The sequence below is a fragment of the Micropterus salmoides genome, unplaced genomic scaffold, assembly GCF_014851395.1.
Source record: "Micropterus salmoides isolate LMB-PRFRI ecotype aquatic unplaced genomic scaffold, ASM1485139v1 Ms_hic_scaffold_8, whole genome shotgun sequence".
In the NCBI taxonomy this organism is placed as follows: Eukaryota; Metazoa; Chordata; class Actinopteri; order Centrarchiformes; family Centrarchidae; genus Micropterus; species Micropterus salmoides.
The window spans coordinates 15,106,553-15,131,165 of record NW_024044570.1 but is presented as its reverse complement, the minus strand read 5'-3'; the positions used below and the strand labels follow the sequence as shown (position 1 = coordinate 15,131,165).

The 24,613-nt window shown below is 41.9% G+C and overlaps 1 protein-coding gene across 4 annotated transcripts in view; it reads left to right on the top strand.

The window, feature by feature from the left end:
* The window catches only part of reln (reelin), a 93,704-nt gene that overhangs the window by 20,860 nt on the left and 48,231 nt on the right, over positions 1-24,613 (top strand). For all 4 annotated transcript variants that reach the window (XM_038706800.1, XM_038706799.1, XM_038706797.1 and 1 more), the window contains exons 2-3: positions 187-294; positions 14,832-14,970. In XM_038706800.1, the coding sequence (XP_038562728.1) occupies positions 187-294; positions 14,832-14,970 (247 nt within the window). The remainder of the gene's footprint in view (positions 1-186; positions 295-14,831; positions 14,971-24,613) is intronic.

Genomic DNA, 24,613 nt, shown 5'->3' with positions numbered 1-24,613 from the left:
TTCCAGTCCTCTCGTGAGTTATCAATAAAAGGGATGTTTGTATTATATTCTATAATTTATGGGTGTAAATCAATTTCTGTTTTGCGTAGTGCTTTGTGACACAACCAACTGGATGTGGAATTGCAGTAATATTCAGCTTGAGAGTAACACCAATATTAAACATTTTCCTTTTTTCTGTCTCTTCAGTAACCATCTCTACCAGTGTATCCTTTGATGGTCTGCTGGTGACTGGCCTCTACACCTCCACACCAGTCCAGTCGGCTCCCATCCCTGCTCCAGCTGCCTTCGGCTTTGGTAAGTCTTCATAAGATACCACTGTAGGCTGTTTAATGTGGCTCTTAGTGCCAATACAAGCTCCTCTTTAGCTTTGCCTTTTAGCACAAACAATCTCTGAGATATTCCAGATAGTTTCTCAGGGCTGGGACTATAGAGTATCACAGTAAGCACAGCCCAGCTCAGTGATCCATATCCGTTCCCAGAATAAGACCACTTCCGCACTCTGGTTGTGACAGGCCATGATGGATGAGGAGTCGGGATGATGTGGCCCTGGGTTCGGCCAGATGCGCTTTTATTGTTGCTTGAGAGAAGAATAACTGAAAACTGAATATGAGATGAGGAAAGGAAATTGGAGAACAAAGCAGAAAAAGCATGTGAGGTCTCTGAGAGAAAAAACTAAACGTTTCCTTAACATTATCAGCATTTCTTTCTGTGTGTAGCTGTGTGTTAAACTTACTAATTTCTGTGAATTTGCCATATATATATGCCATTCCATATATAAAGTTAAATTTAGTCTTAGAATTGTCTTGATAAGTGCAGTCTAATGGCACAGTAAAGAGGCAACTGAATTAAGGTTACCCATTTTCTGGACACACAATGAGGATTTTTAGACTCAGATGAAGTGTGTGCGGATGGAGCCCCTGTGTGCAGGGGTGGGGGCTCTCTTGGGCTGATGGACTGGCCATAAAGAACTCCTCAGAGAACAGGGCTGCTGGCCCAGAACTGCTGCCCAGCGGGCTCACTTATCCTGACTAACTCCACTGTTCTTCAGACGCTGACTTCACCCCGGCCAGAGTAGCTCTTCACTCTTGGCAGCACTGTTTACTGGGGAGGCATCCAAGCAAGGATTGCGTCACCTTTGTTTCACTCACATTAATTTGAAAGGTTTTAAGAGAAGGACTGCACAGACTGATAGGCAGCAGCTTGTGGGACTGTGAGTTTTTGCATGGTGTGTGTTTAAATTAGTCTGCAAAGCCTTCCGTTACAGCATGTGTAATCTGCTAAGCAGTGATGCTGTCCAGCTTTCATAGCGCCAGTTACTCAGTTTGTCCTCAGCTGAAGAGCTCTCTGCACTGGGTCTCTCTGCTCTGATTCTCCTGCATCCTCTCGCAGTGTGGGCTTCAGGACTCCATGGAGGTACACAGAATCAGGGTTTTCATAAAGGCAAAACCTAATGGTGATTTCTTATTGCCACCTCAGTCTTCTTCTTTGTGCCCATAGTGGGACTGTTGTCTAAATTACTTTTTGTTAATAAATTAGTTTTATTTTTTCCATACTTCATTTATCTGCATAATAACACCCACCATACCCTAAGTGGCCAGGGTTTCACGTCTGTGCAAAGTAGGCTCTTCAGGCTTGGGAGGTCTGAAGAGGGATGCTTCCAGAGAGACGTAGCTTCATCAGTGAGTTCATAGAAACCCGGTGATGTTGCTGTGCATAAGAGAGCCAATGTTTGCACAAAATGCGTTGAAGATAATGCAGTGGAACAATAATGAAATAAGACACCGCTTGATGTCCATTGTTGTTGTGACAGATATAAAGGGAACTGTGAGGACAACAGGGTCACGCAAATCCACGAGGGAGTTTTATGAGTCTGGTGTTTAGTATAGAGCATCTAAGATGGGGTGTGGCTCTAATCCCGCTCAATGGAGGCATGCATACACACACATAGAATTCAATGAAGAAATACCCACCCACTCTTACTCAAAAGCACATACACACGCTCCAGCTGTGTACAGCTGTTAGAGTGGGGCCTGGCTGGGGGAACATGTGGCTAACAGATGTATCAGTGCGAGAATCAACATGAACCCCAGCATGGTAAGAATGAAACCTCACTTCACCGCCACCGCAGGATGGCACACACAGGGAGAGGATCAGCGGTACGTTAAGATTGCTGGATGTTTTTGAAACTTGAATGCACAAGATATTTCTGAGCAAAAAAAAAGGGAAGACTTTATAGTTAGTGAATGGATTTTTGCTGGGTTGATGTCAGTGAAGAGAAATAGGGGAAGGAAGGGATGAAGTGAAGTGAGCATGAATGATTTGAAACAGAGAAAAGTGAAGACGGAATAAACAGATGAAGGCAGGGAGATGTTGAGACACAGGAGTAAGTGTTTGTGCACTCTGTGTGGGGATGTCTAGTGGTTGGTGTGGTCAGAGTTGTTGCATCGAGCAGACGGGATGACTGCCCGCCGGCCTCCAGAAAGAATTCCCCTCGGCCTTCTGTGTCATCCTTCACTGCTTTTAACAAAAAGCTCATAAAACTAGTTCATGTACTGTAAATGTGCATGACCAAACTGCACGCAAATGCACATGCTTTGTCACCGGTCCTCTTCTTTCTCTCCCTTTTGTCTGTCACATGCACTATTATACACTCACAAGTAAACACATGCAGTCACCAGGACTTGGAGACAAAGAAGTGAGCATTTCATTGGCTTCCACTCCTTCTGAACAACAATGCACTTCACACTACATTTGTAAGACAAATGTGAAGCTTTGAGGGACTGAGTTTTTACTGCGTCGTCAGAACTTAACACCCACTCATTGTCGAATTAGCTGAAGTGTGATGAACAATTGGGGTGGCAATCAGGGTAGTCTGAGGAATGCCATATTTTCTGCTTCTGGGTTTGGCTGCAGCTCCGGTTCCCCAAGGCTCATTCCTCCACCACTTAAAGGCAGGAGATCCCCCACTAGCCGGTGGGTGGCTAACCACAAACCTTTATGATGCCGTAATTTCTTTGCTATGACTAGCGTAGAATCCGACAAACTAGAGAGAGAGAGGCAGAACACAGGACTGTAAATTGACTGTGTTTTACTGTGTTTTTTATGAATGTGCCCATAAGTGGCCCGGTAAAGTAGTCTGTCTGAGGCAAAGCCGCAGGAATGATTCTGTTTCAAGGTGCGAGGGGCTGGCAGGAAAGATTCAACATGTTGGTGCGGGATTCATGTGAGCACAATATACAGTTAATGGATGAGGTAGAATGTGTAAAGTGATTCATTTCATTATACTGTGTAGTATAGTTTGGCAACCTAATTGCTCATTGGAGACCTTTGCAACATGTTTTACAGTAAATGAAACCTGTGTGTGTGTAACATGCACGAAGGGGATGTCTATGCACAGTGCCAGAAAAGCAACATGAGTCTGGACTGAGTCAGCTGGTGGAGAATTCCAATTGCTTCGTGTTTTTCCCTCCTTTGACTTTTATTCCATTAAGAGCAATTTCTTTCCATTCCAGCCTCTTGGCTTTCTGAAAGGAACTCACACAGCTTTTAAACTGGCGTCTACAGATTTTATGGTGAAAACAATGACTTATGTACATTGTCAAATATGTGTATGGTTCGGGTTTGCATAAGAACAGTTTGCTGTTGTATGTCGCACAGCAATGACGAGGTGACGTATTCGACCCCACCGGCCAGGGCCTGGATGGAAAGAAATGTCACATGTGGTCTGATATGTATTGCTCCCCTAATGGTAAATTTCCCATCACATCATTATCCATTCAAACACAAAGACAGAACAAGTTTTCATTCTAAATGTCTCCAGATTTATAGTTAATAGGATAAACAAAAGGCACTTGAAGGAAGGAGAGAGCTTTGAAAATAGACAGGAGATGAAAATGGATGGGCAAAAATGCCATGGTCCTGAAGTGTTGGAGATTAAGGGAATGCATGTAAGTGAGGAGTGATAGGAGAAAATTGGAGAAAGTTTGCATGAAAAATGGCAAAGAGGGACCAATGAAAGGAGGACAGTATGTGAATGATATGGGGGGAGAGAGAAAGAAGATGAGAGGATGGCGTTCCATCACTCCCTCTGACGGAATGGCTGATTGGTGTTGCTTTGCCAATGCTGAGCTGCTGAGAAACTGGTCATTGATGGATGGGTCGTTTGCAGGGTGATGTTTATTTTGTCGTTAATTTGCATATTTGTATGTATTTGCGGGGCGGTTGGCTTCTGCTAGCAAGGATCAGTCCCCATCTCAATATGATAGATCTGGCTGTCTGACAAAATGGACAGCTTAGTGACAGGGACATCCAGTCGACACTCTGTTCCCATGACGGATGGGCTCATGCTAACACACAACCTGATCAGAGATGAAATCCTGCTGCACCTTGACCTGTGGAGGAGGGACCAGAGAGGGTGTGCAACCAAAAGTGTAATCATGCCATACAAATATTTAACAGGACTCAGCAGAAATGGGAACATATAGAATTACACAATCATGAATGGTCTTTCCTTCTTATTATGCACAATTATGCATTCAAATTCTGATATCCACACACTCATCCATCTCAAGGCTGAAGGTCGGCTGTCTGTGCCCTCTTGCCACTAAACCAGATTGAATGTCAGACAGAATGTCAGACAATGAGAGATGGCAGCTCATCATGTCAGTATTTACAGAGACACACTCACAGGTGTTTTTCCTACTGAACAAAGCCTCAGTTTGGAAGTGGTAACAGTCCCTGGAGAGCACAAGTGTGCTTCCGCATACCCCCTCCATCAATGGGATGAGGAGAAAAACTGAGAAGGTGATACTGTGTAGATGGCGGATAAAGAGGAATGATATAGAGAATTGGTGGTGCGGGGAGGAGAGAAGGGGCGAGGGAAGGGGTTCCCATGGGGAGAGAAGCTGTCAGTCCCTGGGAGACTTCAAACGCACTGCAGCCCTGTGATCAGCCTGCTCCCTGGCTCTCTGCTGACAGCTCCCTGACTGTGCCGCTTAGACTCCTTCATATACGCACGCAGATATACACACACACACACACACACACACATACTCTTGCTTGCTAACATAAGAGCTCTCACACTCACTTGTACCACAACACATTTAAATTCCATTGACATACGCACACTCATGCTGATTCTCACACTTAGAATGTGCATCCAACACATTTGCTCTGACATCCGTTCTTATTGTAACCTTGAAAACTGCCTAAGTCGCCTGTTTGCAACTCTGTAAAGGACACCTCACAGTCTCAAACTGTTGCTCGTGAACTATGGGCTGAACAGAGGCAAGGTGGAGCTGGCGGTGATGATGTTGATAATGATGATGATGACTTATCTAAGCCATTACTCCTTCTCTGCTCAGGGCTGAGGCAGATCCCTTCTGATGATGAATTCATTAGTTCAGAAGATGAAATTAGTTGTCAGGGGCAGGGTTATGTATGGGAGGTGATTTGTTTCCTCTGCGGCACAGTGTTAGATCCGAATCGGGATCAGCTGGGTCGGCTTGCTATAAATCTTTATAAAGCTTTGCTGGCACAGGACTTTACCACCTCTCGCGCCCAGACTGAGCCTCAGTTCTGTCCCTCCCATTGCCCAGCATGTCCTCCCCCACCAATTGCACAATGCCTGGAAGCTGCTAACAGGTGGCTAAACATTTGGGTGCTCTCAGAGTCCAGAGGAATGCTTGGGTGATTATGCATCAGAAGTCATGTGGCTCATTCCTATGCTCAAAGCTTCCTCAGAAGCAAAAAGCAACCCCACCTTCAAAGAATTCAAACAGAATACAACATAATACATTATTAATTTAAGGTAGACCCACAGCAGACTCTGGACTAGTGCATTAGTGTTGGCCATATAGCCCACTAGGATAGGTTTTGTCTCTCAGGTGTGATGGTACTGTAGACCTGCTAGAGCACTGCTACTGGTTCACTTAGTGTACACTAGCTCTCTTGGAAAACATAATCCCTTCTTTGAACTCCCACGGCTTCTCTAGGTGTGCTTACATTTGTATGTGTGCCTATGTTCATGCATATGTGCATCTATTTGTGTCTGTGAGTGAAGTTGTATGTGTGTATGTATTTTTATTTGCTTTTTGCACACATGTATTTGTATGCACATGCTGAGCATTTGAGTGCTTTTTACTGTCTTTTTACTGTGTTGAATTTTTTTGCATTCAAATGTATGGTTAAAAAAAAGATCCAGAGTGACAGAGAGAGCAGGAATGGGAGAAAGCAGGAGCTGGACCGACTGTGATAGAGATTTCAAAGTGGTGTGTGAGATGTTGGCCAGTTATTTATTATTTTTTTTATTTTTTTTATCCTGCAGGAGAGAGCAGCAGGCGTAGGCTGTTTCTCCCATGTGTGGTCTCTCTTGAGCAGAGCAATGTTATTTTCTGCCATGCAGAGAGGTTGGTTACATGCCAGAGAGAATGAGAGAGGAGAGAGAAATAAAGATAGAATAAAGACAGAGAGTGCTTTGACTCAAAGACTACTCAGTTTGACACATTTCTGTGAACACTAGTGGGTTTGCATCATTTCAACAAAGAGGCAGGCTGACTTTGAAATGTATCTCTGTTGTGTTGTGATATAAAACTCCTTATACTCTATACCTCCACATGCACCTTGCAAGTGTGTGGGCGTCTGTGGGTTTGGTGTGCAAACTGAGAGAAAGTGATTTTTACAAAGTCTTCTCCACAAAGTGCATGTCATCCGGGCTGCACTCTGAGGTCTATTCATTTTTAAAGTTCCCTTGCAGAGAGTATTAGAAAAACTGGAAGTGCTCTTTCTGACTCTGTGAGAAGCGGTTAGTGGTTCTACTGGTTTCTCCCATAGGGCCCTGACTGGATCTGGCTCTCCACCTTCTAAAAGCCTGAGAGAAGAACAGGAATGTTCCACTGCCTGGCCCATTTTGTTTCACATTACATACATGTAATGCAATTCACCCAGATCCAATCTGACCCATATTTTGGCAGTGAAAATATGACCTCCTCTGTGTTTCACCCTCCTTACAATCGCCTGGCTATTGCCATGATTAGTTCACTGCCTCCCAGCACTCCTGGGAGGCAGACCAGACTCAGCTCCAGTCTCCTCCAACACTGTACACACACACATTGTATGCAAATGCCTTGCTTTCCTTTGGCTTTCCACTGGCCCCTCACCTGTCGCCCCAGGTCTCTATCTCTCATACTCAACATGTGTGTCAGGACAGAGCCTGCGAGACCACGGCCTCACCAGTTTGTTTGTTTGCTGCATTGACGGGTGGGGAGCAGGGGACATGGTTGCAAGAAATTAGCACAAGTCAAATCAGATTAATTAATCCCCAACTCAAACTATTAGCCGAGGAGTCGTGTTGAATTAAAAATCAAATTAGCCCTGGCGCCTGCCGTTGAAGCTGTGGTGTGTGCCTGCCAAGCTACAATGACACACACCCACAGAAGGCAGCCGCTCATGGGCTTCACTGATGGATGGACGTATGTAATGGATGGATGGATTGAGGGGTGAAAGAAGAAATGGGTGCTCAAGGACTAGAGGGGTGGGGGGAGAGGGGGTTAGTGACTTTGCCACCCAGTGTGGTAAGCCTCTCCTGGGGCATGGAGCTGGCTGTCCTCCGCTGGGTGCTGCTCCACAGACCTCACACCACTAGCATTCGACAGGCTCGGGTATGTCACTCCAATTAGGCCTTTCAGCAACATTTCACCCTGATGGTTTACGTAACCTGGGATTGAACCCAGTTTTAAACAGACCCCTGTTTCTCATCTTGACTCTGTCAAAAACATAAAGGGTTAGTCAAACTGTTGCCTTGTTCGAAACATGTCTGATTGTTTTGGACCTTGTGTTGTGAGCAATTACTTAAGTGAGTAAAATGTTACCAGAATGATGGCCAAAACAATGAAAATAAGACCCAATTTGTAATAAACTGAAATTTTCATTTTGCATGTCAATGTTGCAGTGCATTCAGCAACATAATTGGCATGTGTGCATACATAAATTCATCAAACAAAATTTGAGTATACTATATGTATGTTTTTGCAAAGGTGTGAGTGTGCTCTTGAGATGGATTGCAGGGCTGTGCAGAGATGTAGAAGTCTCATTTATCATTCAGGGTGGGGCTCCAAAACACACAACACTTGTTTGATTCAGAACAACATTCATTTCAATTATGACACATTAGTTCAGGGAGGTATATAGTGTTACTGTAGTCCATTTATCATTCATGCTTGTATGGCTCTTGATCATTCAAAGAAAGCAGTATGCAGCCTCAAGCAATGAACTAAATGTTCATTTTCTTCATACTTTTAGTTTTCAGGTATTGGCTTTATGCAACATGTATGGTGTATATTACAGAAGAGCAAGCAATTATTAAACTTTATTTTTCATGTATGACCATATGTTCTGGACAGTACTCTCTCTCTTTCAGCTGGTTAGAGCCATACTGGCATCTCCTACAATGAGCCCTGTATAATAAGCTTTGTATGTTTGTGTGTGTTGTGTGGGTGTGTGTGGCCTTGCCTTCTGGATTTTATGGATGATGGATGCTGTGAGATACAATGGAAGCCGAAATGAAAGCGCAGTTGTTCTGTGAATGTATGCATATGGGCAAAAATACTTTTTTATCTATACACAAATGGCTTTTTTTCACAGAACGCTCAATTGAACGTACTGTGCACACATCAAAATAATGTCAACATATACACATGTACACTAAGTATCTCATATACACTCTTGCATATGGTCACCTATATACATATGCATTTCAGCAAATCTCCAGGTGTCCTTTACTGCCAGTGAAACACTCCTTCATTCATGTGGCAAACATCTCCCACTCACATTTTCCCACAGAGTCTCTTTCCCCCTTCCCCCTGGCCACTGGCATCTTTCACCACCCATATTAACACACAGCTTCCTCCTGGCAATACTGTGCCAGACCCCTGCCATCACCACAACACTGCCAACCCGTCTCCATGGTAGTGTGATTGGCAGATGCTGAGATGGATGCCCATTTCAGCCAATGGCAGATCAGAGTCGGGTTGTCATGCACCGACCCTGGAGTGGTCCGGCTGACCAGCTGAGGATAGTGTTGGGAAGAAGGGGTGAAAGCAATGCAACAGGCGCACAAAAACAACACACACACACACATAGCATGGGATTATTCAGCAGCACAAAGCGTATGGGGTCCCAGCTCAGCCTGTCAGTACTGTTGTGATGTATCATTTATGTCGCCATTGTGTGGCCTTCTCTTGAAACATGCTGACAGAGGCATTATTCTATCTTTTGACAGATTCCCATACATTCACAGGCTTTTAATAACACATGTTAATGCTCCAATAGGTTTATGACAGCTTTTAAGAATTACCACATGAAATATGAGCCTTTGATGGGCCTGCTCTCCAAATTATCTGGGGTGTTATACATTGAATTTCTAAGTCTGAGCAAGTGAGAGAATGATCACTGCTTATAAGGCTATTATCTGTCTGGGTATGCACAAACATACACACATACACACACCACAAACACACACACACACAACAGGTCTGGAGGACAAAAGATGTGCATCATGAACATCAATCTGTGCTTTTTAAATGATACCCATTTTACTGTGTTTAATAAAAAAGTATATAGTAAGTGGTGACAAATATCTAATTCCTAAGACAAAAATCAAATAACCTAATCTCCTTACAGCACATTACACTACTTCATAGGGTTTTCATTAGCCCAGCAAATTGCTATGCATACACAAGCATTTTAATATTCCGTTTGTGTTTGGGGTTTTTTTGTATGTGCAGGTGTCCAGGGTCATAAAAGTGCACTTGTCCTCATGGTTGTGCACTATGTATGCGCTCTAGCATTTATGGTGTACATGAATTCATTAATAAGAATTTCTCCAGAGAAGGGCAAGTAGATTTACTGTTGGAAGAATGGAAGCATTGCTCTTACCTTTAGGACTGAGGTGCATTTTCCCACTGCCCTCCTGTCAGTCAGAAACCTAGAATGTTTAACTGTCTTGAAACCGTCTAAATCGAACAGAGACAGATTACTCAAACTAATTCAGACATTGCTGAAGGACAATTGTGGAATGAGTGCAAAATCCAGTAGCTATGTGATACTGACCAGATGTCAAATGGTGTGTATAAACTAAATGTGCACATCAATTTGAATGGTGTCTCTTGAATGCTTTGCAACTCTGCCACAAAGCGTAACTATCAGTTCTAATGCCAGTTAGACCAGCTCCTGCTGGTCCTACATTGTGAAGTTGCTGCCAGGCTGAGCCACCGATTGCCCATCTGCTCCATCAGGGAGAATTCTCTATTTGACTTGTTTTGAGCTTGGCCATGGAAAGCTCATTAGCTTTGCAAAGTGAGATATAAAGATAGATTAAAAAAACGCTGTGTCCAAACAGAGAAATGTTAAAGAGGACACAGACATGTAAATTGGAGTGTTTACATATTTAAAAGAAGCAAGACCAGACGGAAGGGAAAATGTGGAGATGTCTTTGTTACTCCAGACATGGGCGGATTGAATATGAATACGTAAGAGGCAGTCAACTTCCCACTTCCTTTTTAGGGGAACCCTAAAACATTCACTACAATTACCAGCAGAGATTGATGTCGGGGTGACAATCCTACAACCGACACATGACCCCTAAAATCCTGACACACCCATTTCCTGCATTTCTGTGTATCTGAGTGAGTTTGTGTGTGGGCATGCCTGAGGGTGCATGTATAGGAATTTGTGTGTGTGTGTATATGTGTGTGTGGGTTTATATTTATGAAACATGCTCTGCCCAGTCATACCGTGGGAGTTAGCAGGTCATCTTCCCTTGTCGTTAATCACTGCCGACAGCTCATAAGTGCCCAATCTGCATGTGAAAGAGGGCGAGCGTGCATGTATTTGCATGTGTGCATTTGACTGCGGATGTGTGGTTTCTAACAGTCCTCCAAGATCCCCCTGTGGCTGCTTATTGAATTAGAAGTGGCTGTGTGCTGCAGCTACAACTTCTGTCTTTGTACACTCATTAGGCGAGTTCTGCATGCGGCTGATTGTGTGATAACGAGTCCATATGTGGAGGACACCAAAATGTCTAATCAAGTTCACCCAATACCTGTGAGTTTTGATAAACAAAACAGCTAAAGTACTGTAATTAGAGTAAGAGGATTTGGGGGGGATCAAGAGTGTGAAAAGAGGAGGTGGACAAAACACAAAATATTGACAGAAAGGAAAACAAGCACATAAAGCCAAGTTAACATATATTACATATGTTAGGCACCAGAGGTCAACTGAGTGAAGAGTGAATTAAGTTTATAATAATAAAAACAGTTAATGCAGTTGGTGTGACCCCAGCATATAAGGACAAGGGAAGGCCTTTGTGATATATTTTCATTTCGCAATGCCTTTCTTTTTCTCTGCTCATCTCCCTGGACAGAACCAGGAATGTCAGAGCTTTCTTTTTTTCTGTCCAGGTTCACCACAGCTTGTTGCTTTACTGGAACATTTGGGATTTGGATCTCATTGAATCATAGTGATTTTTTTTCTTTCTCCCTTTCCACACCCGGACATGAAAGGGACTAGTTTCGTTATTTGCATTTTTACGCCTGAGTGTATTTTTCAAGTGGGAATAGAAATTCTGTGAGCAGTGTCGAGTCCCAGCGCTGCTGTGTCCTGGAGTGCATCAGTTTGCCTTTTCATCTTCACCCTGCTCTAACTGCTCTCTGCTTTTCTTTAGCCATACAGCTCCTCTGTGTCTCTACCTCTCTTTCTGTATTGCTTTCTATCCCTGTCTGCTGCTATTGTCTTTATTTTCCTAGTTATATAATATTTGTTCATTTTCCTATTCAAGCAAGAGTCACAGTAGGCTGTGGCTAATTACTCTGTGTTACAAGAGTTTGTCATCATTGTAAAAAAGAAAACCACTCTGTCTTACACCAAAGTTGTTGTTGGTGCCCTGTCCACCTTTTTCTCTTACTCAATGATGAGTGACAGCACTGTAAACGAGAATATTCCTTTGAATGAGTGAGTTGAATGAGTGATTCATTGTTTCTGTCCTTCTGTCCATACTGGCCACAGTTTCTTTACTTTCTCCTTCTGGTATCTCCTCTGCTCAGTCTGCTGCTCAACATCATCACCACCCTTCTCTCTTTCTGTTTATCTTTGCAGCTTTCCAGATAGTGTTTCCATTGCCACAAGAGCTAAGCTTGTATTATGCACATCTGCAGGGATTCTCAAATTGCACCAAGGCAATGTGGTGAAAAAGAATCGCAGCGCCACTCCCTCTCTTCTTCTGCCACAAAATTGGACAATTAGTGCTAAAACTGTTGTCTTGACTGCCTTGGTTGCGGCACTAAAAGCGTGGCACACAGCAGCAAGGAAATTATTCTGCAAATAGCACTCTTTTGTGTCAGAGGGGGTTAAAAAGAGAGAAAGATGTATGAGTATGTCAATGCATGCTTCCCTGAGTGCTACGTAACAGCACAGAACCAATTCCTGCAGTTTTGTATGTCAGCAATAAAGAAAGAGGGTGCCGAGGAGATCTAGACCAGGCAAACAACACTGCCACGACCCTAGACCATAATGTGTTTCCATGTGTGAGTGTGTATGTCTTTGCTTAAGAGTAAATCGTGGCACTACGCACAGGCTGTAGCTGAGGTGATTAGAGAACAGCAGTACTATTAGAGGGTGTGATTACATCTCAGTCTGTTATTACACACCAGCAGCTCCTTAGCAATGTAAAAGGCCGCTTTGCTCGACACATCGTAAATCTGACACACTAGGCCCACACGATGCTTGCGCTCACACATAATGACACAATATGTTGTTGTCATGTGAAACCTCTTAAATCATGTAGCTTTGATGATTATTCAGTTTGAACTCCAGTTAAAGAGTTTGATGTTTCTCTACATGATCAGAAAATGTACAGCTCCTGGGTTGAAGAAAACCTTTGCAAACCCTACAGGGTAAACAAATAAATGCAATGGTGCTCAGTTTAAAACCAAGCTTGTTTTTCTTCCGACAGCAATGATAACTAGGTTTGTTAGGCATACACACCACCACAAAGTTCATGGCACGATACAAATGAACACAGGCACACACAGCTGGCCTCGTCAAACAGAAACACCTTATGGCGCTGTTGACATTGTGCGTATTTATGGATGCAATCTGTGACATTAAATTTATTACTGTCAGAAATATTTCTTATTAAATAATTCATTCTGAACCACACCCCCCCCACACACACACCAGAGACAGTCTTTGCATATTTATTTGCACATTGATTCAGGGGATATTAAAGCTTCAATGTTATTAATCATTGCTGATTATGTTTTCAGTGAGTTGTTATTATTGAGGAGAGGAGAGGATTGTGTTTGCAGGTTATAAAGAGCAGAGGCCAGCCACCAGAGCACTGCAGCTTAGATCACATCTTCGTACACAGATGGGATATCACATACATTTTTTAACCTGCTGAATGTGTTTGCTCAGTGTGCACTGGACCACACTGTGTTTGACTTGAAGAATTATGACAAATGCCCAGATTATCTGTGTGGGAAATGCACACATCCATACTGTAGTTGTGTTTGCGTTTGTGATAATTACCACACAGTGTGGACGCCTCTTTGCCGACACAACAGAGCTGTTTAGTTACAGTAAATTATTCAACTGTTCTGTATGTCTGCGGCAGTGAATGATGAGTCCGGCGGTGTCCTGCCCTTGCCCTCTGTGATATGAAGGAAAGATTGTGTGACATGATGTCATTCCATCGGTGCAATCATAGCCGGACACAGACCCTCATTAATAAGAGCACCGTTATGTAGTGTCAGCTCACGGGGAGGGAGAAAAGAAGGAGAAGGTCGGGAAAAAATAAATGATGAAAGGAGAGAAGTGGAGCAAAGGAGAATGGGTGGATGAGAAGTGATTATGAGGCATGAAGCAATGAAGAAGAAAAAGAAAACTGTAGGATGCCAGTGGATGGAAAAAATCACACTAAAACAGCATGAGATCAAACAAGTGAGGGAAGAAATAAATAGCAAACAGAAAGAACGGAGGAAGGGACAAGGTGGCTATGTATGTGCAAAACTCAAGACATTGGTGGACGTCAATACTCTCCCTTGTTTTAAAAGTCCATAGTCCCTTATATCACATGGGTCCTTGTTACTATCTCTTAGTGTACGTGGTTAAACTGGCATTAAGCATTAGTTTCAGACTGATTTGAGACTGATCTGTATGAAGTGTTAATTTATAACATATGGCATTTTGCCCTTTTAGTGCACTCCGTCTTACTAAATATTACTGCAGCATTTTAGTTTGACTTTGCTGAAAATTATCTTGCACAGGGTACCATTTTTTATTTTAATGTGTTTTTCCTGCTGTTCTACTTTCCTTTCATAACTGTATAAAATCAACTTGAACAGACTTGCTTGAGATGCTGTTGGTAATCCATCACAGTGAACTACATAATTTCTGTGTTTTTAATTTAAGAGACCATAAATTAAATACAATCTTCTCCTTCCTTTACACCACATCTATGTTTTAGTAATTGTTTGTCTTCGGGTGTGGCTGTCTGACAGTGCAGTTTATGAAAGCAATGTTGTTTGGGAGGCCCATGAATGCACACAACTGGCAGACTACAAAAAAACACTATCTCATAAATGGGCTCACCACACAATGATAATGTAACTTTTACAAATACAATATAACATACAAGTATGTCTTTACAAGTTGACTTTAATGCTGTAGTAAAATAAATGGAAACCAGCTGCTACCTTGAAGTCAACTTTCTCTGTCTCTCTCAGATATCCTTTTTGGTCTCTCACTTAGCTATTCCTTTCTCCTCTCTCCTCCAGGTGTAATGCCAGAGCGGCAGTTTGGTGGAACCCAGTTTGTTTGCAGTGTGGTCGCTTCCCACGTCAGCCACCAGCCCTCCTCCAGCTTCAGCTTTGTCTGGATTGCACCACCGCCTGGCACCGGCTGCGTCAATTTCCTGTAAGTCATGTGTGAGTGGATGTGTGTAAATGAAGGTGGCTGAGAGAGAACAAGACAGAGAAATTGCAGATGAGAAGTTATGATGGAGACTGGGACCTTTACAGCTGCCACGCATCTAACCCAGACATGGAAGTCGTAAACTGTAACAATAATATCCCATAATGTTGCATGGCTGCATGTTGACCCAGTGAGTCTGGGTGAGGCTTATCAGCTGACACCATGGGTGATGTTTTCTCTGTCAGAAGCACAGAAAGGATGTTAAAAGACTGTCCTGTGAGAGAAAGCATGCATCATGACTGGAAAGAGGTTACACTGGCGGCAGAATTTGGTTAAATCCTCGATACCTTGCTTGATATGACCTGTGCAGTGGCAGATGTGAATGTGTGTGTGTGTGTGTGTGTGTGTGTCTTTACCCTGCTGAGAATTAGCAGAAATATCCCCATCCTCTCAGTCAATGGGCTTGGTCTCTCTTCTCTTTGGAAAATGTGAGAGTGGTTGAGAAGATCCACCCATCCCCTGAGGATGGGTGTGATATGGACACATACGCACACACTTTTTGTCATAGAAAAAATGTGACGTTGCATAAAGACATAAGTAAGGAGCAGTTATCCACTCTCATTTGTACAAATGTCTTATATTAGGGACTCAACTCTTTTATATTGTATCAAACTCTGGGGCAGTATCCAGTTACTAAGGGACACTGCACAGGTGATTTAGCTTTCTGTCTGTCTGTTACAAACTGCTTTCCCTGAAGCTTACATGTTGCATGACTGGGCCAAGTCAAAGAGATCTAGCTTCATACGTTTGAGTCTCTCCTTTTTTCTCATTTTTGTTTCACCTTCCTCTGTCTTGTCTTGCTCTTTAACATTTTCTCTATGTCTGTCTGTTGGAAACATCCTCTGACTCTCTTTCCCTGTAGTTCTCTTGGCTGGTGATTTACAGCCTCACGCTGATAATCATTCAAAATGCAATTAGCAGCTGTTGCCGGAGAAGCGTAGAGGAAAAGGGAGGACGCCAGTAACTCTGCCCCATGCAAAGTCACAGCAGCACAGCACCACATTACAAAGATCCTTTAGAGATTCACCCACAAATATCAGAATCAATCAGAATACTTATATGTTAAATACTTCAGTACTTTACTTTAAATATTGTAATGTTTATGAATTTGGCTTGGGTTGTTCGTACACTTTTACATCAAGAACAATTAAGTGTGTTTTTAAAATGAAATCTAAAAATGAAAACATCATCATCATCTCCATATGATGTTAATGCTTGGATAGTCAAATGAAACTGCAAACTAATCCCCCCCCCTTTTTTATTACCAGTCATCCTCTTTCAAAACTTAAAAGACACTGAATATTGCACATCAGTGTTTCATAAAAACCACAACTAAATTAAACATTTTGGCGGCACTCATAAAAATCCCTCAATGAATTCCTGGAGGGACACGATAGACTATCAGACAGAGACTTTTATGGACAGACTAACAGAAAAGGATTCAGTTGGGGAATTTGCTGAAGTGGAGCTGCCATTTAGACAATATCCACGGAGCCAAACAGATTTACTGGCTTTTTTGTGTGCCAGCAAACACATTTACTGTTGAGCGTGTGTCAGCTTACGAGGATTGTGTGTTTCCTCACTATTTGTGTGTGTGTCTATGCGTGTGCTGGGTGTTTGCGTTTGAGTGTAAACCATGGAGCAGCAGTGTGCCAGTGCTGATGACAGTGGGGCTGGCAGGGGGCCACAACTGTATGACAATAGGGGCCCCTGCGGCTGACCTTATCAAAGTCAGCCAGTCACACTCCAGCTGGCTGGAGACTGCTCCTCACACACACACACACACACACACACACACGCACTTACTGCACCCTGTTCCAGTTCACAGCTCCCATCTCCACCGAGTATATCCTCACCTCTATAGCTGCCTTCACTGGCTATTGCTGGTTCAGTGACGAGACTCTGGGAGAAATTCAACAGGCGAGGCCCTTGTGACTAAAGCCAGGGCCACGCTGGCCATATGAAACTGAAATTACTCTTGAGCTTGATTTGTGATAAGATGATTTTGATTTTTATCGTATTTTCTTTTTGTGTTGGTTTTTATAAATGAACCCAAGCAGTGCAGTTTTATAGAAAATCTTCCAATTGCTTTAAGAACAAAGAGGCATTTGTCTTGAGCATACAAAATGTAAATAGTGCAATGTCTTGCCCTTGCCAATAGTATTCTGGCCCTGATTGATACAAGGACCATTTTCCACAGGCAGTGTCCATGAGTGTTTAAATTAAAGGCATAGACATCCTACGTCCTTCACAGGGCTGGAGCTGGTCCGCCACTACATTAATATGGGGCCTATGAGCAGTTTTATGAGCAGTATTGTGGGAGTGTTCGCGGTAACAGATCACTACCAGGAGTGTGATAGAGTGCAGCGATGTGGGCATCCAGAAGAACTCATTTTCTGGGTGGCTGTAAATTGCCACCTAAAGAGAAGGGGAGGCCTTGGAAGAGAGGAGAGGAGAGGAGTTAGAGGAAGTGGAGGAGCACGGAGAAAACATACACATACACCCAACAGCTTTGAAAATGATTGAACATTTTGGTCGTTTATCAAGCAAAAATGCCAACAAACTTCTAGCATGTTAAATACGAGAACAAGATGCTTTTGTGTTTTATTTCACTGTATAAGGAATATATTTGTTTTCTTTGGTTGTGGGAAATTGTAATGGGCAAATGTTTTTATATTCTCTGACATTTTACAGACTAAACTATTAATTTATTAATCAAAAACCAGTAGATTCATCTGTAATAAAAGTGATCATTAGTTGAACTCTCAGGAATTATACCTGCAATTATCAAAGTGAAACTACACTGTATGCCAGGAGCCAACCTTTTCTTACACACTGAATGCAAAACCAGCTCACACTTTAATGACTGCATAAAACACAGTGCCCCATTACTACTCAGCGCTTTGCTGTACTTAGCAGGGGTGAGAATGGTTAATAGCTTTCTCTGGTGAATGCATCGATGTACTCGTGTGTCTCTTCCTTTCTTTTCAGTCAATGCAGTGTGTGTGTGTGTGTGTGTGTGTGTGTGTGCGTCTGGTTTTATATGTAATATATGCAGACATATGTAATACATTTGTAATATTGAAAGTAGTAATATTATGTATTATTATATAATATTTATTCATAGGAAAATATTCAAACAACCATAACACTGTGCATGAATCTTGCTTGTGTACTGGGGCTATATGGGTGTATCTGGGTACTGTATGCACACATGTAGCCCTGCATGAACATGTCCTTGTGTGTTGGTATATGTGCATGTATGTATGTATAAGATGTATTTTTGGTCTGCAGATTTTTATACTCCCTGTGGGTCTCAGACAGCTGCCTGGTTGGATATTACTTTAATTACTTGCTTGTGATCCCCCATCCCAAAGTGATCCCCTGACGAGATGGATATCTGCGGATCTAATGGCACACTGTTCTTTTATGTTAAGTGCATGCGCGTGTATATGCATGTGTGTCTATATGCATTTGTTTGCAAACACTTGAATATTTGTTCATTTTCTACATCTCTACTACTTGCAGTTTGCAAGAGTGATTGAAGCCACTTGTTGGAGGAATTAGAAGGGGGAAAATAGAAATAGAATGAGGAAGGGCAGGTGGGCGCTCAAACACGCTCTTGTGTTGTTAGATGTAATTGAAAAGGAATGGTTCCTGTGCTGTAATTATGCTGGGTGTTGTTTTGTTGTTGATACTGCCATCTGCTCAAAGTAGGCAAGTCTGTGTGAACATGAACTTTGTGAAAGATGTATTGCCTAGCTTTACGTGCATATGTCCGTTTTGGAAACATGGAAATTTAATCACAGAATTAAAATCTCCATTATATGACAATATTGTGTCCATATCCAGTCTGACAGGCAGGATGATAGACAGCATTATATATTAATCAGAGGTCAAAGGTCAGAGTTCAGACATCAGGCTGACAGATGACCTGTCTCACCCAGTGCCAGATTCCTCCTTTTATTAGTCTTTTCTATTGATTTCCTATTATTCAAGTCAAGTTTTCAGTCTGTTTTAACATAAAATCACCGGTTAATGAGCTCCCCTTCTCATTAAAGAGCCATACTAGCCTGTGGCTGTGTGACAGATTCACTGTAGACGGTGGGCCGGGGAACATGAATGATTGGTTCAAGGTAACCGCATTTTGGCATTGTAGATATAGAAATATGGGGTAGAAATGTGAAGCAAGACAGAACACATAAATCCGATCCACTTTTTTTCTCCACAACCTGACCAGAGCTGCAAATCTGACACAGTACACCCATATAACTCCAATTTTCATATATCACACATTCACATATAATACAGCAACTCTTATATCTTCATATTCATGTGTTTAACCTTTCTTAAACTTTTAAAATGTGCCATTTTTTCAGAATTCAGTAGTAAATCCTCCACTTTTAGAGGCAAACCCATTCCTGTGCAGATCCTCAGCAGACCACAACCTGGAGTCCTGTTGCTGTTTACCATTAAGGTCTCTGCATCCATGATGTTGTCTTATTTCCCAAGGGACAGTCCATGACCGCTGTAATTATATACATACACCTGTGTACACAGGGACACACATGCACACTCATGTACACACAGATACAATCATAATTCACATCAGTTCTCTGATCAATACTGCCAAATTGTGCACATCACATCTGTTCTGCACCTGCTGGGATGTTGACCTCCTTATCAATTCTAAATGAAATAGAGTGTGGAGATTGAAAAAAAATAGTAAAGCGTGACTTTAAATGCAGCAATATGAATCATGCTCAAGAGAGAGGGGGTCCACCCCAGATGCATTTTGTGAGAAATGATTGCTTCACATTCTGCACTGTCTGTTCCTGCAAATGTGCTCCGTTGTGACTGACAAGATAAATTACAGACATGACTTGTTGTGGGGATTCATCTCTCAGTTGTTGACTCTGGGTCAGTGTGTTGGATTGACCCTCAGTGGGAATGTGAGGAAGGGAGACAAAGGTTTTCAAAAGTCTGATTTTCTCAATATCTACTGTTTTCAAGACTATGTTAACAACAGAAAGTCTACAGCTTCTTTAGACTCAGCTTTATAATTTTCTTTCTCACATATTTATTCCTAACTGCTGTTGTTTTCCTAATCCCCCTAATTATTACTCACTAACAGTAGTCAAGGTCAATTGCTCTTCTCCTGGCTGTATACTGAGCAGTAACTGCGCTTCTTCTGGCTGTATTTGGAGCCGTAACTCTCTATGACCCTGTGCTAACAAGCAGGTAATTTGCCAAACAACTCCCAAATCCCTCCTCTGTGGAGCTTCATTAAATTTGCATGTTCTCCAAGAGCCTTTTTCAATTAATTAATTTAGGGGCGGAGGGAAGGGGGGAGGTGGGAGTAATGTGATTCTACAAAGAAAGTCACACCTTCTCAGGCCCTGATGGGTATAATTATATCAAGGCTGTGTTGAAATCAAGAAACTAATTTACATACATCATTTACATATATCAAAGCTCTATATTTGTTATTTTCTGGCAACAACTTAAGCAGTGGATTGTTGTTTCCCCTCTTAGTCTGCTTCTGTCATTGTCCCTTCTTTACTTCTCCATCTTTCTGCCTCTCCATTCTTTTTTCTTTGGATTAAACATTCTTTTGCCCATCGTCCCTGATTGTGGTGCTATAACCACAGCTGGTCCTCAACATGGAAGATAAATCAACCAGTTAGGGTTTATTATTTTAAGGGCTAGGTCCAAATGCACCAAATCAGTGCTGGCAACTGGAACTGCACCCCACTGAAACTCGTCATATTAATCATGATTACCAACAGGCCTAGTGAGCTGGAAGAGAAAATGAGCTTTTAATTGGGATTTGAGGAGAACGCTGTCGGGGGAAGAGCGAGGCAACGTGTGTGTTCTCCACCCTCAGATGTAACAGTTTAGAAAATGTTTTTTTCATTGTGTAAAAAACAAAAGTTTGTTTGTGCATATCCCTGTCTTTAAGATAGCAGCAGCTATATTTAACTGCATGTACGTGGTAAATCAGCCGTTAGTGTTCCCTGCTGTATGTGTGTGTGTGTGAGTGTGTGTGTGGTTAGCAGGGAGCTGTCAAGTTGGCTCCTGGGGGATACTTATGGCCGACAGCAACATGTAATCTAACATGGAAGACATGCTTGGTAATTACCCACTCAAGGCCCTTTTGGGAGCTCTTTGAGTGACAGCCTGTCCATCTGCATACATGTTAAGGCTCATATGTGGCTTGGATTGTGTGTGTGTGTGTGTGTGTGTATGTGTGTGTTGTGTGAACTGGGTCTCTGCCCTTACTTCCATGCCTCACTATTTGACAGCAGATTGAAAGGAAAGGCCGTCTAACCCCATCTCCATTTCCCCTGACCAAATCCCAACCCCCCATCTCTCCCTTCCCCCTTCATTTATCCATATCTCTCACCTTCCTCAATCCCTCTGTCTTTCCCATCGCTCATATTTGCTCCTCTTGACTAATGAGAGGGTAGAGGATGACACTTATTTTCACAAGATGAATGATCCCTTGTTGGAATCAGAGGAGGGGAGAGAGGAGAAAAAAAACACCAACACATTTAGGGCCTTAATTGCTTTTCCCCCCCAAAGAAAGTCAAATTAACATTTAGATGTTCAATAAATGTTTTGTGTGTATCAGTGCTTTTCTGTGTGTGTGAGGGTGCGTGTATGTATGGTTCCCAGAGCGGAGATGGTAATGAGAGACACACGCTGAGGAGCCACTGGAGTGTGACGGCAGGACAGACGCTGGTGTTGCGCTGCGCCGATCACACACTCGCCGGCTCAGACTAAATGCCCTCTCCTGGCTCCTGTTTTAATGACATACACGTTATTGAGTCACATATAGTGAGACCAGTCAAACATACACACACTTTGTAGATGCCTTTGTAATTTAATGTAGGGAAAGAAAACAACATCATTAGAAACAGACAAGTGATTCTGGGATTTTCAAATACACTTCTGTATAATTGCATTTTAAAATGTTACACAGCTTTCACATTTTACAAAGAAGTAGTATAATGTAATCAAGTACATTTTCTCAAGTACTGTACTTGTACAATTAATTAGTAATTTTACTGATGATTTTGATAAGAAGTACATTTTGTTGATAGTACTTTTGCACCTGAATGTAGGACATACTGGAGTATTTTTACATTGTTGACTAGGGCTGGGCGATATGCCCAAAAATGTTATCACAATAAAAACATTTCATATCATTCGATATCGATAATTATCACGATGTATGTCAAATCATTATTTCTTTCAAGTTTAAAGGCTGATTTTTGCTCCTGAGTGAAAATTGAAGAAACCAGATGTTTAATTATGTGGTTAAACTTTTCTTTACGGTCTTAATGTGAAAAACACTTGATGCCAAACAGTGGATCACTTAACAAATCTGAGGTGGAACATTCAAAAATATTATTATTAATATTATTATGCTAAAATCTGTTTTCAACAGATATTATTACTTTTTTCTCTCAACAAAATAATTTTTTAAATAGAAAAATTAAGGGCTAATTTGTCTGTGATTCAAATGAATTTAACAAATATTTATTGACAATATATTGAACATTTATTATGTTGTTATTGTTATTATATTGCGATAATTATCATTATTGTTTTATTGCCCAGCCCTATTGTTGACTACCTTTACCCAAGTAAAGGATGTGAATAATTCTTCCACAACTGTCAGCTTTGCAGGGTATTTTCTCCTACTTGGCTTGGTAAGGGTTACTGTCACAGATGTGTGTGTGTGTTCATGTGAGTGTGTAAAAGATGTGTGTGAGGTCAAACTTGCCCTTTGATAGAGCCCACTGTCTCCTGGCACTTAACATAATCTGTTCAGTGAACTTGAGCTAAGACTGTGTTTAGTAAATATTTAAGGGCCTTGTTCCTACATCCCCACCCGCTGTTCGTTACGCGCCATCTTTTATTCATAAATACCAATCTCAAATTAGTTTTCACCCAATTCTGAAATATGAGTGTAATTAAGTATGTTTTCTCCCCAGCTCTGCACAGGCACAAGAGCTCTTTACTAATTGATGAGGGGCCTATTTGTTATTCATGAGGTGAGATGAATGAATAAATGCCTTGGCACCCATAAAAGACCTGAGTCTGCACGGTGGGATAGAGTTTGGGAGGTGTGAGGAAAAACATGGGACTGGAAAGAGAAATGAAGCAGGAGAAGGAGAAAGTTTGCAAAATGGATGTGGGGCTCACTGACTCGGGCACCCAACCAAATATTGTGTGTGACTGGGTGTGGTCAAGCACACACACACATACACAACTGTCTGGGTCACTTTCATAGAGTTTGACATATAGTGAATTTGAACTGACAGTGAGGTGTAGGTTACTCAGAGCCCTACTTTATTGGTTTGACTGAGATAATTGAAATGTTGCGTAATGTCTCCAGATCCTGGGAATACCCTGAACACTGAGACAACAGTGTGAGGAACTGAAGTGCCCATTGAAAGGACTTCTCAATGTATGTGGGTGGCGTACATAATTCTGTGTCGGTGTGTGTTTTTGCTTGAGGTTTCTCAAATGTACAAGCCGCACATTATGTTCATAATCAAAGGCAAAGCCATATTACAACATTAGTTGTTTAAGACAAGTATGATGATGGAGATGAGACAAGACTCCAACTGCTCTGCTCTCCTTGATGGGCAAGCAGTAGTACTGCAAGCGGACAGTGAGGAAACACATCACAGCTGTGATATTTATCCTCTTCATGTTTTTGACCTCAATCTAACCCCATCTCTCCGATTGTTTTCCCTTCTGTGTATTGCATGGGGAAAATGCATGTGAGACTGTCGGATTGGTGTAAAACAGCTTTTACTAGCCATCTAAAAATGTAGTGTTGTCTCCCTTGCACAGAACATTCCTTCATGGAGCCAAAACACATCCCATTTTGCAGATGCCATTGACTAGAATGCAAAGGACTCTAGGGCTCTAAAACCTTACAATGTTTTTCCAATAACTTGTTTCAAGGACTCAAGGACAGCTTCTTCCATAATCTTTCCGTCGGGCTTTTATTTTTCTGTTGTTCACTCATTCTATTACTATTATTGAGTTTCTAGATAAAAGTTAAACATAAACTGCTGTATTATTATTATTATTATTATTATTAGTAGTAGTAGTAGTAGTAGTAATTGTGGTAGTAGTATTGTAGATGTTGTCATTATTATTTAAAGAGATGACAGTTCTGTACTGGAGAGCTGCTTTGTCAGTGTGCATTTTTACCAATGTAACTCTGCTATTGCAAATGTGAGTGGATCTCTTTCTACATGGCTACGGTAGAGTAGAGCATGTCTCGGTGTCTGTGTAAAAGATCCCACTGCACTCCACGCCATTTCATCCTCTTAGATTTTTAAAGCTCTCTCTGTTTTCAAATGAATAATGCATTTCACGGCCACCGGAAGGATATTCATATTACATTCCATACATACGGCACACAACATACAGTTAGATTTACACTGGCATGCAATAGTGCTGGGAACTGATGATATTGGAAGATATTTGATAACCCACACACATTTTATACTGTATGAGCACAAAAATGTTGCAATGTCATTAATACAATGATGTGAAT